Source organism: Aquarana catesbeiana, linkage group LG02 (genome assembly GCF_042186555.1).
Source record: "Aquarana catesbeiana isolate 2022-GZ linkage group LG02, ASM4218655v1, whole genome shotgun sequence".
In the NCBI taxonomy this organism is placed as follows: domain Eukaryota; kingdom Metazoa; phylum Chordata; class Amphibia; order Anura; family Ranidae; genus Aquarana; species Aquarana catesbeiana.
Genome location: NC_133325.1, coordinates 487,710,595 through 487,729,835, shown reverse-complemented (window position 1 = coordinate 487,729,835; position 19,241 = coordinate 487,710,595). Strand labels below are relative to the sequence as shown.

Below are 19,241 nucleotides of genomic sequence, written 5' to 3'. Positions count from 1 at the left end.
CTGCAGATGGGCATCGATCAGGCTGCACTGATGGCAATGGTGAGGCTGCTGCATTGAAGGCAGTGGTGAGGCTGCTGCATTGAAGGCAATGGTGAGGCTGCTGCATTGAAGGCAATGGCAAGGATTCTGCATTGATGGCAATGGCGAGGCTGTACTGATGGCACTTGTGAGGCTGCAGATGGGCATTGATCAGGCTGCACTGATGGCAATGGTGAGGCTTCAGATGGGCACTGACCCTTATTTTGCTTCAAAGTTCCTTATTTAAAATTTAAGTTTTTTTCCTGAAATTTCCCTCTTAAAATGAATGTGCGTGTTATACGCCTGTGCGTGTTATACGCCGATAAATACGGTAATCTCAATATAAATACAGCTGTTCTGTGAAGCCCTCTCAGAGAACCTTAGTGAACAAACAGCATCATGAATGCCAAGGAACACACCAGACAGAACAGGGATAAAGTTGTGGAGAAGTTTAAAGCAGGGTTAGGTTATAAACAAATATCCCAAGCTTTAAACATCTTACAGAGCACTGTTCGATCCATCATTCGAAAATTGAAAGAGTATGCCACAGCCGCAAACCTACCAAGACATGGCCCTCCATCTAAACTGTCAGACTGGGCAAAGGAGTTTATTATACAGAGACGCAGCCAAGATGCCCATGGTAACTCTGGAGGAGCTGCAGGGATCCACAGCTCAGGCGGGAGAATCTGTCCACAGAACAACTATTAGTCGTGCACTCCACATATTTGGCCTTTATGGAAGAGTGGCAAGAAGAAAGCCATTATTGAAAGAAAGCCATAAGAAGTCCTGTTTGCAGTTTACGAGAAGCCATGTGGGGGACACAGCAAACACGTGGAAGAAGGTGCTCTGGTCAGATGAGACCAAAATTGAACTTTTTGGTCTAAAAGCAAAAAGCTATGTGTGGCTGAAAACTAACACTGCACATCACTCTGAACACACCATCCCCACCCTGAAACATAGTGGTAGCAGCATCATGTTGTGGGGGTGATTTTCTTCAGCATGGACAGGGAAGCTGGTCAGAGTTGATGGGAAGATGGATGGAGCCAAATACAGGGCAATCTTAGAAGAAAACCTATTATGCCCCGTACACACGGTCGGATTTTCCGACGGAAAACGTGTGATAGGACCTTGTTGTCGGAAATTCCGACCGTGTGTAGGCTCCATCACACATTTTCCATCGGATTTTCCGACACACAAAGTTTGAGAGCAGGCTATAAAATTTTCCGACAACAAAATCCGTTGTTGGAATTTCCGATCGTGTGTACACAAATCCGACGCACAAAGTGCCACGCATGCTCAGAATAAATAAAGAGATGAAAGCTATTGGCTACGGCCCCGTTTATAGTCCCAACGTACGTGTTTTACGTCACCGCGTTCGGAACGATCGGATTTTCCGACAACTTTGTGTGACCGCGTGTATGCAAGACAAGTTTGAGCCAACATCCGTTGGAAAAAATCTGAGGATTTTGTTGTTGGAATGTCCGATCAATGCCCAACCATGTGTACGGGGCATTAGACTTGAGACTGGGTCGGAGGTTCACCTTCCAGCAGGACAACGACCCTAAACATACAGCCAGGGCTACAATGGAATGGTTTGGATCAAAGCATATTCATGTGTTAGAATGGCCTAGTCAAAGTCCAGACATAAATTCAATTGAGAATCTGTGACAAGACTTGACAATTGCTGTTCACAGATGCTCTTCATCCAATCTGACAGAGCTTGAGCTATTTTGCAAAGAAGAATGGGCAAAAATGTTACTCTCTAGATGTGCAAAGCTGGTAGAGACATCCCCAAAAAGATTTGCGGCTGTAATTCCAGCAAAAGGCAGTTCCACAAAGTATTGACTCAGGGGGGCTGAATACATATGTACCCCACACTTTTCACATTTTTGTTTGTAAAAAAAAATTGAAAACCATTTATCATTTTCCTTTCACTTCACAATTATGTGCCACTTTGTGTTGGTCTATCACATAAAATCCCAATAAAATACATTTATGTTTTTGGTTTAACATGACAAAATGTGGAAATTGAGTGAATACTTTTTCAAGGCACTGTATATCCTATGAGGCATAATGAGTCTTTTGAACATGTAATTTTTTTACACAAGTTTTTGGAAAATGTGGAAAGAAAACAAACACTTTTTTTTTTTTTTTACGCAAAGTTGTCAATACATAAGATTTTTCTAACACATAGCATGTACATAGCAAAAATTACACCCAAAATACATTCTGCTACTCGTCCTGAGTATGGCAATACCACACATTTGAGACTTTTACACAGCCTGTGGAAATTATACATCTAATTTCCTGACTAGTTATTACATTTCGAAGGCCCTAGAGCACCAGGTCAATAGAATTGCCCACAAAATGACCACATTCAACAGATGTTTATCACTGGGACAGATGTGTGCAGATGTTGAACACTGGGACAGATGTGCTCAGATGACAGATGTTAATTACTGAGACAGATGTACGCAGATGACAGATGTTGATTACTGGGACAGATGGTTATTCACTGGGACAGATGTGTGCAGATGTTGATCACTGGGACAGATGTGCGCAGATATTGATCACTGGGATAGATGTGCGCAGATGTTGATCACTGGGACAGATGTATTTTACTGTTTGGGGGCACTGTGTGGGGACACTTTGTGGGAACATTTTGTGAGATCACTGTGTGGGGACACTTTCTGTGTAATCAGTGAGTGTAAAGTGCTATACACTCACTAATCCCTGCAGGCAACACAGACCGGCTCGACTTCTCCTCACTGACAGGCTCCGTGTGAAGAGAAGCAAAGCCGATCAACTGACAGCCGACTGTGTTTACATCACACGATGGCTGCGATTGGACACAGCCATCATGTGATCAGAAGGGCCAATTACAGAGCCCTTCTGCCGATCGGAGATGCGCCGTGTCCGGGGGACACAAGCGCATTGGGATCGCACCACTCAGAGCAGCGAAGCATCCACACGGCCGTTTATGTGCAGTGGCTGGGTGGGAAGAAGTTAAAGGGCCATATTGTAAGAAATGTCTTGCTAGAAATCCTTGTAGGTTTGCAAAAAAACCTCTTCAACAGTACCAGTGCCTACTTGACTTGCTACTTTCCCCAAAGGAAAGTATGCCCTGTAAGACAAGTCACCAGTTTATAGGCACCCCTGGAAATGAAGGGACGAAGACACTACAGCATTTATTAGAGTACTGTACAGACATTAATCAGCTAGAAATAATGAAGGTTCTACCCCCCCCCCCCCCCCCCAACACATACTTAAACACTCACTCATAAATCTGCCTGAGAAAAAACATAGAATAAGGCAAACATGTTTTTTTTTTGTTTGTTTTTTATTCAGAACAGAGAGCAGTAAGAAGCTGAAAAACTTCTCATTCCATCCTACTGAAAGCTGGAATATTGGATCTACAGGAGTGCAGGACACTACCCTAGCTTTATGAAAAAAAGTTTTAGCTACACTTTAAGTAAAATGAAAAATGTTAACAATTTTTAATTTTTGCATCTAATATATAGTACAGGTTGAAACAGTGTTGTGAAAAAGTATTTGTCCCCTTCCTGATTTTTTGTATATTTGTCACACTTAAATGATTCAGATCATCAAACAAATTTTAATATTACACAAAGATAACCCAAGTAAATATTAAATGCAGTGTTGAAATGAATTAATTTGTTAAGATAAAAAAGCTGTCTAAACCTACCTGGCCCCATGTGAAAAAATGATTGCCCCCTTGACATAATAACTAGCTGTGCCGCCCTTGGCGGCAACAACTGCAATCAAGCATTTGCGATAACTGGCAATGGGTCTTTCACATTGCTGTGGAGGAATTTTGGCCCACTCTTCTTTGCAGAATTGTTTTAATTTGGCCACATTGGAGGTTTTTCGGGCATGACCAGCCTGTTTAAGGTCATACCACAGCATTTCAATCTAATTTAAGTCTGAACTTTGACTAGGCTACTCCAAAAGCTTAGTTTTGTTTGTTTTTTGAGGCATTCAGAGGTGGACATGCTGGTGTGGTAAGGAAGATGGATCTACACCATTTTTGTTTTTTAAATAAAAGACTGTCTTTTTACACTACACGTTTTTGGTGGATGAATAGGGGTACTATGTACCCCATACTCATTCATAAGGGGGGGGTGGGGATCTTCCCGACTCCAATAAGCCCCCCCACCTGTAGACACCCACAACCACCAGAGTTGTGGGGAAGAGGCCCTTGTCCCTCGATAGTCTGGTATGGATTTTGGGAGGGACCCCACGCCATATTTTTTTTTTTGTGTGGGTGTTGCCTCAAAATCCATACCAGACCCAAAGGGCCTTGTATGGAAGGGGGGGCACTCCATTTTTTTCATAGCTTTTCATTTTCATTTTCATATTTTTTTTCTTTTTACATATACTCCCTTACCAGCACCCCCCCACAAGGCCTTCTTTTGCAGCTGAAAACAAAATCGGCACTTCCAGTTATAAAGCAGCAGGTGAACTCCTCCACTGTAATGGTACTCAGAGTCTAGCAAACAATTGCTAGGACCAAGTACTGTCACATGGCCAGGAGAGTGATGTTACAGCTCTGCCAGATTGCCAATACCAGTCATTTCAGTGCTGGCTGATTAAGGGCAAGGAACAGCAAGGGAACACAGGTAGAGGGAGTATAGGAGGGTCAGGGATGCTCTTTGCAGAGGCACTATTTCTTTGTCCTGCACGGTAAAGGTGACAGTTTCACTTTAAGCATGGTTAGGTGAAGGTGTGTGGATATATATATATATATATTTTTTTTTTTATTATTTTTTTTTTTTACTTCTTTTTTAAATTTCCCTGCACAGTGTCGCTCATACTGATACCAGATTTAGTTTACTTCACTTTACTATACTGTACCTCCTTGCATATTTTATTAAAGTGACACTAACCAATATTCTTATTCTCCAAAAATAATCCATACACATCTACTTCTTAACATTCCTCTAATCTATTTTTCAGTCAAATTGTTTCTTACTGTGTTTTTCTGCCTTCTTGTAAAGTTCTCTGTGAGATTCTGAACCTTCCCATTTCCCCATCACTTCTGTTTATTTAGAACAAGCAGTATACTTTAGTTGGGGTCAGGTGAACTGCTCTATGCACACAAAAAATTCCATAGTCCATCTTGAGAGCAAGCAAGACAGGGTAGCTACATTCCTACATAAAGTGGACCCACTGAGAACAAACATAGCCACCCTCCAACAGGAGGTCAGATCACAGCAGCAAAACGATTTGACAAAGGCTGAGAGCATCAGAAGGTGTGTTTTGTTGTTTTTGGGTGGGGGGGGTCAGTTAGTAGGGCATGATGGGACTGTGACATCATAAGGGGCGGGGCCAATGCCTATATAAGTCGTTGCGCACCGCGTACACGGTATTACAGCAGGAGAGAGCGTCGTGTCAACAGCGGAAGAAGAGAAGAGGGAAGAAGACGACGAAGAAGACCGGGCCAACGCTAGCAAGAGAGCGTCAAAAGAGCAGAAGATAGCGGAGGAGCCCGGCAGAAGAACCAGAGAGCGGGAGAAGAACCGGACATCGGGAGAAGAGGCCGGAGTGCGGGAGAAGAGAGCAGAGAAGAGGCCGGAGAGAGCAGAGAAGTCGGAAGAGGCCCCCAAAGTCGGAAAAAAACCTCCGGAGCTGCCTAATAAATTACTTTAAAAACCTGTGTAGTGTGTTTTTTTATTGACACTTTTTTCCACCAGGTGAATGGGTAGGGGTACGATGTACCCCATACTCATTCACATAGGGTGGGAGGCCGGGATCTGGGGGCCCCCTTATTAAAGGGGGCTCCCGGATTCTGATAAGCCCCCCGCCCACAGACCCCGACAACCAAAGGCCAGAGTTGTTGGGAAGAGGCCCTTGTCCTCATCAACATGGGGACAAGGTGCTTTGGGGTGGGAGGGCTGCAGGGCGCCCCCCTTCCCCAAAGCACCCACCCCCCCATGTTGAGGGCATGCGGCCTGATACAGTTCAGGAGGGGGGCGCTTGCTCGTCCCCACCCCCTTTCCTGACCAGCCGGGCTGCGTGCTCGGATAAGGGTCTAGTATGGATTTTGGGGAGACTCCCACGCCGTTTTTTTGGCGTAGGGGGTTCCCCTTAAAATCCATACCAGACCTAAGAGCCTGGTATGTTCTTGGAGGGGAATTCTTTCTTGCGCTCGCTGCAATAGGAAAATGTGTTTTTCCTATTGCAGTAAGCGCGAGATGTACAGTTCCCTGTCGCCGAGAACCAGCACGATGGGATCGCGCTGGAAACACATTCTCGCGGGCAGGTACTGTATGTCACAAGAGCTCTGATTGGCCACTTGTAAAGTTCCCTGTCCTGGAGTGACTTCATGTCGTGTTGTAAGTCGCGCTGTGATTCGTACTAAAACATATTTGGGTGTGCCCCCCCAAATATGTTTTGTATATTGTAATAGACCTTGACCAGGTTTTTTGGGCTGGAGCACCCCTCCCCCTCCTCATTACCTCTTATTTAATGGTCACCAGTGCATAGGATGTATCCCCTTCAGTTCTCCCACATAGAGGAGTTCAGCTCCCATGGTTGAGACAAAGGATCTTCCATTCTATTACTAGAGTAGGACCCACTAATTCGGGGTACTTTGTCGCAGTAAGTGGGCTTAGAACTATATGACCATATAGTGTGACCAAACCCCCGTAATTTTTGAATATGTTCAGGTGTTTTTAACTAGCCTTGCAGGAAATGTCATTCTTGAATGTGTGCGCTGAAAAATATTTTGCACTGTGATTTATACTAAGTCGTGGCCAATTTGCCTCCCAAAGTTGCGCTGGAAGTCGTGTTGCTCCTGTGTGAATGGGCTCTTAGAAATATATTTACCTAGAAAATTGATGATGTGTTCAATAGTTATTTTACCCGCTGTGTTTATATATATATACCCCTGCCCAGCAAGTCCTCTTTGAAGTTCCTATTGGTTCCCACTCTCCTGCCCTCTGATTGAATCCAATCTGCACCTCTAATGCCGCGTACACACGGTCGGACTTTTCGTCTACAAAAGTCCAACGGACGCTGACGGACTAAAGCTGGCTGGTAATCTGATCGTGTGTGGGCTTCTCCGGACTTTCAACTGACTTTTTCAGCCTCAAATCCGACGGACTTTAGATTTGAAACTTGCTTCAAATCTTTCCGACGGACTCGAGTCCGGTCGAAAAATCCGCTCGTCTGTATGCTAGTCCGACGGACAAAAACCCACGCTAGGGCAGCTATTGGCTACTGGCTATCAACTTCCTTATTTTAGTCCGGTGTACGTCATCACGTAAGAATTCGACGGACTTTTGTGTGATCGTGTGTAGGCAAGTCTGTTCGTTAGAAAGTCTGCCGCAAGTCCGTCGAAAGTCCGTCGAAAGTCTGTCGGACAGGCTGTCGGACTTTTGTAGCTGAAAAGTTCGACCGTGTGTACGCCCCTATACTGTGGGTGTCAAGTGGGGGGGATTTTCTCGTAGAGCTGCTCCAACAACACAGTGGCAGTGAGGAAAGGAACTGGCAGCCCGACACTCCTCACACACAGCTCCACCCTGGCCAGGGAGGCAGCGGGGAATTCCCAATTTTATTTTATAAAACAGCTTGTAAATTTTTTATTCTCTTTTTTGATGTAATTTGTCCTGAAAACATACATTGCTAATGAACATTGTATTGTTTTTTTTCCCTTTAGACTTTTGAACAAATTTATAAGTGGGATGCTCTTTGATGTTACATTTACCTTCAACCGGTTTCCACTGAGGATACAGCACAGAGCCGTTGACCTTGCAAAAGAGAAAATGTTGAAAGATGCTCTATTCCCCACATATTCAAACAAGAAATGCATTGTTAACATAGGGAGGCTAAGGTAAAGCTCACAAGCTTACGAAACACATTACTGTGATTGCAACTTTTGGTCCTCTACTTTTTAATATAACAATACATCAGGGACATTTCTTTGCATTCTTGTGGTTATTTGTACTCTGTGGAGAAAAAAGCTACGTGGACTCTGGAAACTTTTAAAATATTGCTGTACATGTTTTCAGTATCTGAAGTAAAATCCCTTTGCAGAAAAAAAGTCCCACCCCTGTCACTAAGCCCCATTTATCTGCCAAACTCCTGTACCAAGGAGAGTCCAAAAGGACATATTTACATAAAGCCTAAAAAAGGGACATTCTGTATCCTTCTATGTATCTGGTGTGTCTCTTGTGCTGCTGGATCCTACTTTCCTTCCCCCCAATTCCCTCCACTACCCCCACTGCTGTAATCTTCTGGTTCGGGGCTGATTTTTTTTTTTTTATTAATCTTGTGCTATAACCTCCCACATGAAGAACTAAATTACATTCTGCCAGTTTCCGTTGCGCTTGTGCACATCGCTGGATCAGATCAGGCTCAGGTAAGAAAAAGGGGGGGTCTGGGGAGGGAGGCTTTACAACCACTTCTTTTAAAGCACCCACTTACATGCAGGTAATAACTTAGCAGGAAGCTTGGCACTTTTCTGGTGGTATTGTGAAAGGGAATATGCATATCAGAAACAATTAAAGTTCACCTTTGAAACAACAGTTCAGCTGCTGATCAGTGGCAAAGTCTTTATAGAGGGTTGCTGCTGTCAAAAACGTTTGTCTCCTTTCTCCAATATGCTTGTGGTTAAGGAAGGTGTGTTACCAAGACTGTCAGTCCAACATTCCATAACCAATGACAATGCCCATTTAGCCCCTCATGGATTTCAGAACAGTTAAATCCATGATCCCTAGTGACCTGGCCTAACACTAAAATAAAAACTCAGCTTTTTCATTCAGCGTGAAATATTGGTACAGGAACATCACCACCCATCTGAACTCTTCCTTACGTTGTATCTAAACTAAACAATGTCAAACCCATAGGTGTGCGCAGCCTATTGCATTAGGATGTGCACCTCAAAGCTCCAACACATATGCGTTTGACATATTTACCGGCCTCTTCCTTGCTCTCCATCCTGAAACAATGGGAGGAAGGGGGAGCCAGGGAGCACATGGGAGACCCGGGCAACAGAAGGAAGAGGAACACGGAACGGAGGGGAGGCATATATTAGTACCAATCCCTTATAATTTCCTCCTGTGGCAGCTGAACGTTGACAAAAGGGAGAGGAGAAGCCTACTTTCAGCTGCTGCAGGAGGAAAATACAGATCAGTTCCACTAAATTCCACCCCGCCACCTCTCCTGTCCAGGTTCTGAAGGTCGGCAGGGAAGGGTTGTCGTTTACCTTTCACCTGCCCACCATTGACAGGTTGCCAACCCCAGAATTAGGGTGTGCCCAGGCACACCTGGCACACCCCTTGCGCGCGCCTATGATCAAACCATAGGCCCAACTTCAAACTACTTAATGTGTGCCTTTCTCTGTGTACTCAAGTCTCCTCCCACACTCTAAATATATTATGGCAGGCTAATTGGCTCTTGTCTACACTGACCCCAGTATGTGTGTACATATTACCCATACATAATTGGTCACCTTATTCTACATGCCAGTCCCACACCCAAGCAATCAGGGAGGATCGAGGAAACTAAACCTGGGAACCTATTTCATTTCGTAAACATTTACCAAGAGAATTAAATCAAGTGTATCAAACGTGGTGGCCAAAGGATTGCTGAGTGTCAGATATAACAATTTATGCTTTAAAATTTTCAATCATTGCAGTAATCATGATTATCTTTGAGTAAAACCAACAAATATGAGTGGACATAAAATTACCTTTTCCATAATGAATAACACGATTAGCTTGAATTCAAACTGTCATTCATGTAGAAAAATATACTTCAAAGCAGATACCAGTTGTATGCAAAACCCAAATTAAAGTGATTGTAAAGTCTTGTTTTAAAAAAAAAAAAAAAAGCAGCTTTCTATGGGGGCACCCGAGCCTGGCCCCAGGGGGCCTGGCCCCGCCCCCTTTCTCCCTGATTGGCTGACTGACTTTGACAGTCGTAGGAGCCAATAGCGCTGCTGCTGTGTCTCAGCCAATCAGCAAGAGTATCCCGGACAGCTTAGACATTCGTGGACATCACTGGAGAGAAAAGGGGATCAGGTAAGTAATTAGGGGGTGCTGGGGAGGCTGCTACACACAGAATGTTTTTTTAAGATAAAAAACCTTCTGCCTTTACTCCTTTAAACCTTTAACTTTTAGTGTAACCCTTTCTCATCCTGTACTGTGCATGTCCTGTGGATTCTGTTTTTATGCACACTCCAACAGTGGTTTTGCCTTACAGACCACTACAATGATTATGGCAGAATAGACCAAAGTACATGCTGCTATAATCAATCTAAATACACACAGGAAGCTGGAACATCACAGGAAGATATACAACCACATTTTTATGTGTAACTGTTTGGGTATTCTCACACCCTTCTGAAGCATTAACATTTGTAAACCATCCCAAATGTAATACAATATTAATATTGATCAAACACTAGTATTTTTCTCTCTTGTTTCAGATTAAACTTAAACTTGAATACCCATCACGCAGCATCAAAGCTATTAGCTGCTCTGTTTACAATCAGTTCTAACAAAAACTGTCATTACATTCACATAAACAAACAAAATATGAACAATTAAGAAGCAAGTTGTCAATGGATGCTATAATCTTCGTCTTTAGTTCTTGGACATCAAAACATATCAGACAGGTGGATTGATGCTGTTTAGTACTACAGTGGAACCTTTGGATTATGAGCATAATCCGTTCCAGGAGAATGCTTGTAATCCAAAGCACTCGCATATCAAAGTGAGTTTCCCCATAGAAGTCAATGGAAATCAAGATAATTTGTTCCACGTTGACTTCTATTGCATGCAATACCGCATGTGGCCAGAGGTGGGGGGGCGCCGGAGAGCCTCGGAAATACTAGGGGACAGCTCAGCTGAACTCAGAAACACTCGGGAACAGAGTATTTCAGAGTGTTTTCCAGTATTTCCGAGTGATTCTGAGTATTTCCGAATGTGTCAGAACCGTTCCGTGTGTCACCGGCGCCCCCGCACCTCTGGCCAAATGCGGTACTGCACACCACTTTAGCTTGAGTTCTGTTCTTTTTGTGAGTCAACACTCACAAACCGAGATTTAAAAAAAAAAAGTTGCTCATCTTTCAAAACGCTCGTCAACCGCATTGCTTGTTAACCAAGGTTCCACTGTATCTACAACCCCTGGCAAAAATTATGGAATCACCAGTCCCTGAGGATGTTCCTTCAGTTGTTTATTGTTGTAGAAAAAAAACAGATCACAGACATGACCAAAAACTAAAGGCATTTCAAATGGCAACTTTCTGGCTTTAAGAAACACTAAAAGAAATCAAGAAAAATAATTGTGGTGGCCAGTAACAGTTAGATTTATAGAACAAGCACAGGGAATAAATTATGGAATCACTCAATTCTGAGGAAAAAATTATGGAATCACCCTGTAAATTTCATTACAAACACTAACACCTGCATCAGATTAAATCTGCTTGTTAGTATGTAGGTAAAGAGGGTAAATCATCACGCCGTGTTGCACAAGATGTTGGTTGCTCACAGTCGGCTGTGTCTAAAACATGGACCAAATACAAACAACATGGGAAGGTGGTTAAAGGCAAGCATACTGGTAGACCAAGGAAGACATCAAAGCGTCAAGACAGAAAACTTAAAGCAATATGCCTTGAAAACAGAAAATGTACAACAAAACAAATGAGGAACAAATGGGAGGAAAATGGAGTCAACATCTGTGACTGAACTGTAAGAAACCGCCTAAAGGAAATGGGATTTACATACAGAAAAGCTAAAAGAAAGCCATCTCTAACACCTAAACACAAAAAAACAAGGTAACAATGGGCTAAGGAAAGGCAATCGTGGACTGTGGATGAATGAATGAAAGTCATATTCAGTGATGAATCTCAAATCTGCATTGGGCAAGGTGATGATGCTGGAACTTTTGTTTTGTGCCGTTCCAATGAGATTTATGCAGACGACTGTCTGAAGAAAACATGCAAATTTCCACAGTCAATTATGATATGGGGCTGCATGTCAGGTAAAGGCACTGGGGAGATGGCTGTCATTAAATCTTCAATAAATGCACAGGTTTACATTTTCTTATCCCATCTATTGAAAGGATGTTTAGGGATGATGAAATCATTTATCAAGATGATAATGCATCTTGCCATAGAGCAAAAACTGTGAAAAAATTTCTTGAAGAAAGACACATAATGTCAATGTCATGGCCTGCAAACAGTCCAGATGTCAATCCAATTGAAAATCTGTGGTGGAAGTTAAAGAAAATGGGCCATGACAAGGCTCCAACCTGCAAATATGATTTGGCAACAGCAATCAGAGAAGGCTGGAGCCAGATTGATGAAGAGTACTGTTTATCACTCATTAAGTCAATGCCTCAGAGACTGCAAGCAGTTATAAAAGCCAGAGGTGGTGCAACAAAGTACTAGTGATGTGTTGGAGTGTTATTTTGTTTGTTTGTTTTTCATGATTACATAATTTTTTCCTCAGAATTGAGTGATTCCATAATTTATTCCCTGTGCTTGTTCTATAAATCTAACTGTTACTGGCCACCACAATTATTTTTCTTGATTTTTTATTTTTTTGCCATGTCTGTGATCTGCTTTTTTTCTACAACAATAAACAACTGAAGGAACATCCTCAGGGATTGGTGATTCCATAATTTTTGCCAGGGGTTGTAGAAACTAAACAAAATGAAAGGTCTTAGTGGGTTATCATTACATTTCTCACTTAGAAAAAAAATTAATGGTTAGCACAAAACACATATTCAAAATGCTTTCCAGACAAAACATATGGCCATTATTATTCATGAGTTCACTCTTATTCTACCCATATTAAATGAGCTCATATTAATTATTTTTAATTATCACCACATGGATTTTCATTAAAGGACGTCCATCAAAAATTGTCAATAGTTCACCATGGTTAAAATTACATTCACAATAACCTTTATAGTGTGTTCATCACATTGTGCACAAAGATTACACATCACCAAATCCATATTTATTTTTCTATTTTAACCTATTGTTTAATCCAAACTATACAGATCTTGGAAACTTCTAGGAACAGATCTGGTTCCTTCTGTATTAACAAAAAACTAATAAAACATTCATTAGTGTTGTATTCTACAGTATCACACTTCAATACAATCACCAATACGGACAATACACAGTAGACATACATATTCATCTACAGTGATCACTCATTGTTATCCTATCTTAAGCTGTTACTCTTTGCTTGGTCATACATTTAACATGTTATACAGAACTTGTCTTACTAGCCACCTCGTTCAACTGAATGCCATCAAAGGGGTTGTAAAGGTTCGTTTTTTTTTTTTTTTAAATAACAAACATGTCATACTTACCTCTTCTGTGCAAGGGTTTTGCACAGAGTGGCCCCGATTCTCCTCTTCTGGGGTCCCTCAGCGGCACTCCTGGCTCCTCCTCTTCTCGAGTGCCCCCACGGAGAGCCGCTTTCCATGGGGGTACCCATGCGGGTGCGCTCCCGAGTCCTGCTGCTGCGTCCATTGACACAGACAGCAGGACTCGGCCCCGCCCCCAGCTCCCGCGTCATTGAATTTGATTGACAGCAGCGGGAGCCATTGGCTCCTGCTGCCATCAAATCAATCCAATGAGGACCCAAGACATTGGCTGGAGCTGCTGTGCTCGTCCCCGTCATTGAAAAGATCGGGTTCAGGTAAGTAAACGGGGGGCTCTGGGGGGGAGCTGCACTACAGAAGGTTTTTTACCTTAATGGTTTACAAACCTCAAGGGTTTACAACCCCTTTAAGAAAACAACAAGGTTTTTATCAGTGGGTGGAGCCTTCTGCCTTTCCACGCTCAGTAGGATGGAATGGAAAACTAAACATTTAAATAGTTATAATAATCATGGCAGCTTTTATGAATTTAAAGGGTGTTGGACACAATCAGCCATTTTCTTTCTTAATCCTAGAGTTACATGGCAAAAACTAACAATTTCAACTAGGATTTTATTTCTGCAAAGGATTTAAACACTTACTATACAAAGTTTTTTCACATCACCTACATTTGAACATCACATTTAACACTATATTACTAATTTCATAGATGTTCAGAACTGTCTGGCTTTACACAGGCACAATCTTTTAGGTGGGAGGAGGGAGTTAAAGTGGTGTTCCGGCCAAAATTATACTTTTTAAATAAAAATACTCATATAATACACAAGCTTAATGTATTCTAGTAAAGTTAGTCTGTAAACTAAGGTTTGTTTTGTTCGTTTATAGCAGTAGTTTGTTATTTTATAAACTTACAGCAGGCCGTGGCCATCTTAAGTGTGGGCATCTGAAGCCAGACTGTATTTCTTCCTGGATCTCATCCTTGCAGATCTCGCACATGCTCAGTGCAGCACAAGCAGTGTAATAGGTTTCAGGTCAGGGTTTCCATAGCAACGGCAGTGTCAGAGGAAGTTGCCGCCCCTTCCCAGAAGGCATTGCAAACAGGAAATGATGCGATGGGCCACGGCCAGGGAGGAGGAAGTGAAAAATGAATACAGCAGATATACAGTAGGTGCTGAGAAAATTTTTTTTTTAAATATCCAATTCGTTTGCAGTGCACAGTTTAGTGAGGGATGCTGAAGAGTTGTAAAAGTGGGTGGAACTCCACTTTAAGAGGGGGGAATGTCTGCAAACTTACACACAGGAGACATAGGCAGTGTCAGCTGCAGTTTGTCTCTCTTTTACACAGACACACACAGGACATGTAAGGGAGGGGTCAAGTCCCTCATACAAGCAAGCTGTCCATCTAACAAATTCTCACACAGGATGGCCCTCAAACATCAGTAGCAAAACTTATTTTACAAATCAGCCATACTTAGCATTACCTTTCTGTCTTAATTCAGGTAACATTGTCATTTTACTATATACAACAGAACATGCATTTAACATATCTTCACACAAGTACCATGTCCTCAATATTAGCTAGCTATGAACAATTCGGACATACACACACATCTTACATTACTGCAGTGACAATCTGAGTGGTCAGCTCAATGTTTTCGAAATTTAACAACGTCTCATTGCTCTGAAACTTCTACAGTCCAGGGACCAATGCTATTTACCATTACAAATTGAGGCTTCCTGAAGATACAACAGTTTCATTTGCATATCAGTCTCTCACCCAATTTATCAAACAAAAACAAAATCGCAAGCCGGTGTCCATTTGTGGGCACCAAAACAAAAATGAACTTGCATCGGTTCACCTAAAGGCATCTCAAAAAAGCCAGCTAAATTTCTGATTCATTTCGTAAGCTTTCTGAATGTGCTATGGCTTAAAATACGAGAACACAACATTAAACCTAGCACTAACAATCTAGCACAATTCTGCATGATATTTGTATCTCTTGTTTACACAAATCAAACCTTGCTCGCAGCGCCAGAGTGTTTGATCATGGTCACGTCATAGTTTAAGTTCTTTTAGGATTTTTATTTGATATGTGCAAAGAAAGATCACACAAGTACTTAACAGTATAACACTTATTTAAAGTAATGACAGATACAAAAAATATTAGAAAATATAACAAGATTACTTAACTAAAGATGCTGTTTTCCGCCATGGGTCCCGTTTACTGTTAGCAACATGGTCAGAGGATCAGATCAGATCAGATGTTTGCATGGTTGCAAACTCTAGGTGAGGCAAAGACCTTACCAGTTTGGGCTGTGGTAGATACAGGCTAGTATGTGAGTAAATGACCAATCAAAGTTATTTGGACAGTGATATCACCTTTTAGGCTGCATTCACACCTGAGCGTTTCATTTTCAGGGCATTTTTGGAGTGTTTTTAGGGCATTTTTTGGAGCATTTTTAGGCAGGCATTTTACATCTGACATCAACATAAAGTGGTTCTCCTCTTCCTGATTTTGTGGGTAGTTAAAGTGGTTCTCCTCTTCCTATTTTGTGGATAGTGTTGGTGTGGTTGTGAAGGCCAAGTTTGTGTGCTCCTTGTGTTCTCTCTGATTTTTGGAAGATGTCTGCGAAGAATAGTTTCCTCGTATGTGCAGCAGCTGCACTACTGATGCTGGAGGAAGAAGAGCAAGAAAATAAGCGCAGATACTGGATCCCAGAGGTGGGGGACTCGAGTCACATGACTTGACTCGAGTCAGACTCGAGTCACCTGTTTGAGGACTTGCGACTTGCTTGACAAAATTAAATAAATGACTCGACTTGACTTTGACTTGTCACTAATGACTTGTGACTTGACTTTGACTTGGGCTATTTGACTTGCAATGACTTGCAATGACTTGGCACCACCAGTTCTGTGTCTTGGCCTAGGCAAAAGCCGCCCCCCCCCCCCACAAAAGAAAGCTCCCCCCGAGTCCCGGCTTCGGGGTAGATCAGTATTTTGACTTAATTTGTGACTTGACCAAAATAAATGACTTGACTTGACTTGCTTGACTTCTAGCAGGGACTCGACTTGACTTGCTTGCTTTTGGCCACAGTAACTTGGGACTTGCTTATGACTTGAAGGTTAAGACTTGAGACTTGCTTGTGACTTGCACATGTGTGACTTACTCCCATCACTGCTGGATCCATCCTGTTATTGCCAATAGAGAACAGCTTGGCCAGTTCTGGGCAATGTATGGTAATCTTCGAGTGCATGAAGAAAAATTCTTTGAGTACACACGGATGTCTGTTAAAAGGTAGGTTGATCTCCTCAACCACGCAAAAGTTTGTACAATCTGAACAATGTGTGATAGATTATTTATATACTAACTTTTCATATTCTATCCTACAGTTTTGATGAGTTGCTTGGGTTACTCTCTGCACATCTGCAGAGATAAGACACCTATTTTCGGAACACTATTCCACCGGTGGAAAGGCTTATCATCACACTGAGGTAAGCAACATCAATACACCTCCGCACCACACTCCCCATACCCTCTTTCCAAATCCCCATCTCCCATTCCCACTCCCTTCCCCTCTCTTCTCTCTGGAACATGTTACATGTTCCACCTTGGGTTTCCACCTGTCCAGGATTCACCCAGACAGTCCGGGTTTTGAATCATGTGTCAGGGTTTCAGTCCGCCTGAATCCCGAACGCATTATTCAGACAGGGCTGTGGCTCTCCAAGTAACCAAGATAGTCACATAAAAATCTGTTGCCATCCGGGAGATGTGGAAGGCTGTCTGTGGACAGGTTCAGCATTACTGGGGGGCGGGGAGATGATGTCAGCAAGAGCAATTTGGTCATATGCACTGTTCACCACAGTGCACTTCACGTGCTGCATTACTACTATTCTAGGGCCACCCAAAGGTGTTCCAGGTCTATTATAATACTATAGTAGATACTATGAAAAAAATAATTGCCCTGCACTGCTAAAGTGTTCGGGTCTGGCTTGCAGAGAAGGTGGCAACCCTAATTCCACCTGATGTGGGAACATGCAACACATTCCCAATGCTGCATCTGCTGTCTTCGGCAGCCATGTGGGGAGAATTTCCCCGTACTAACAGACACTAGTAGTGTGGCAGTGCAGAGCCGCACCCACATGGCCACGTCATTCAACACACAGCTCCGTGTGAATGACAACAAAACCAGACCAGTAGTAGTTCTCAATGAGACCTGCATGGCATCAGCGATCTGGTGATCGCTATGCAATGGTAAGCTCCTGCATGTAAACAAAATGTAAAAGATGCCCTTTTTTTTACCTTTAAAAAAAAAAAGATAATTTTATTAATATCCCCCTAATCTACTCCCCTGCAACCCTAACCTCCTACTCCCAACCTCCTCCCCTACCCACTATGAAGAAGAGACACATATTTACAGATGTTGCTTAACGTGTACTTGTAGTGCACACATTTATTTATTTTTTAAATTGTATGCTTTATCAGGTCTGGTCCAGGCAGAGGTTGCCACTCTCAACACCATCAATTGGACCACATGGATGTGCAGCACCAGGGATCAACTTCCTTCTCACCCTCCAGAGGAGAATGGGCAGAGTGATAGAAAGGCAACAGTATAACCATTTATTAGAACCAGGTTATGCAGAATACCAACTTTTATTATCACACAAAACATTGTACCTGAGGCAGATTTATTTATGGTGTTGAGAATGGCAACCTCTGCCTGGACCAGGCCTGGTCCAGGCAGAGGTTGCCACTCTCAACACCATCAATAGGACCACATGGATGTGCGGCACCAGGGATCAACTCCCCTCTCACCCTCTAGCCAGAGGAAAATGGGCAGACTGAGGGAAGGGCAACAGTAACTTAAATAACCATTTGTTAGAACCTAGTTAGGCAAAATATCATCCTAAACACACAAAAAATTTTAATTAAAGAAGATGGGCTTCAGCAGCAGAAGACCACACCAGATGCACTCCTCCAAAAGCTATATTAAAAAAAAAAACAACTTCAAAGATTCTCAAATCTGCGGGGTGAAGATATTGGGCATTGCATTTCATCATTAATTCCCATGGCCGATCCAGTAGAAGGAGCAGGATAGGAGGATGTAGTCGGTGGGCAAGGAGAATATTCAGAGGGAGAATTGGATGATGACTAGAATTCTGCATGTACGTTGACTGTTGGAATGGACGTGTGGACGTAGATGATTGTGAGGGATGCGTGTAAGTAGATTAATGCGTGGAAGTCGATGAATGGACTGCATGGCAGAGTGAGGGTAAGAATAAATGGCACTTGAAAGGTGGGGTGTATCCTGGGAAACTGATTGAAATGTATTGGTGGAATAATGGTCTTGTTGGTATGAGGATGGAATAGGGGGATAAGAGCTGGGTGGGTAATGTGGGTAATTAGTGTAGGGAGCAGGTGGTGGTGTGAATGTGTATGATGATGATGGAGCATGGTGATGAGGTGTAGGATAAGGAGGACTTGTACTGTAATGATTTGTTGATGGGAGTTGGGAGGGTGTGGTTTTGGGAATGAATGATGAAACAGTGTTCAGCAGTGCTCTACGCATTTCTACCTGGCTAGATTGGGGGACAAGCATTACAAACTCGTTCAAGCTTTTCAGAAATAGAATGCTTGTGCTATCCTCAATTCTTTTAGAGAATTCATCCATTAAGTCGGTTGAATCTGTCCTGCCCCCTGCCTCAAACGTACCTTGTCAACGAACGGCGCACCACTCCAGCTGGAGGGGTGGCTACTCCAGTCGGCGGGATGACCACTCCAGCTGGTGGGGTGACCTCTTCAGCCGGAGGGGTTACAACATCAGCCCGAAGGGTCACATCCCCCCCTCCCCGCGAAGAA

At 42.8% G+C, this 19,241-nt stretch overlaps 1 protein-coding gene and 1 long non-coding RNA gene across 2 annotated transcripts in view; both read left to right on the top strand.

Annotated features, from left to right (window-relative positions):
• LOC141128438 (putative helicase MOV-10) overlaps nt 1-19,241 on the top strand; it is a 156,020-nt gene that overhangs the window by 77,222 nt on the left and 59,557 nt on the right. Inside the window, exon 9 of the mRNA XM_073615724.1 lies at nt 7,700-7,873. Within this exon, the coding sequence (XP_073471825.1) occupies nt 7,700-7,873 (174 nt within the window). The remainder of the gene's footprint in view (nt 1-7,699; nt 7,874-19,241) is intronic.
• On the top strand, nt 16,342-18,387 carry LOC141128439 (uncharacterized). Its single transcript, XR_012241689.1, has 2 exons — nt 16,342-16,876; nt 17,868-18,387. It is a non-coding gene; the product is annotated as an uncharacterized lncRNA (long non-coding RNA).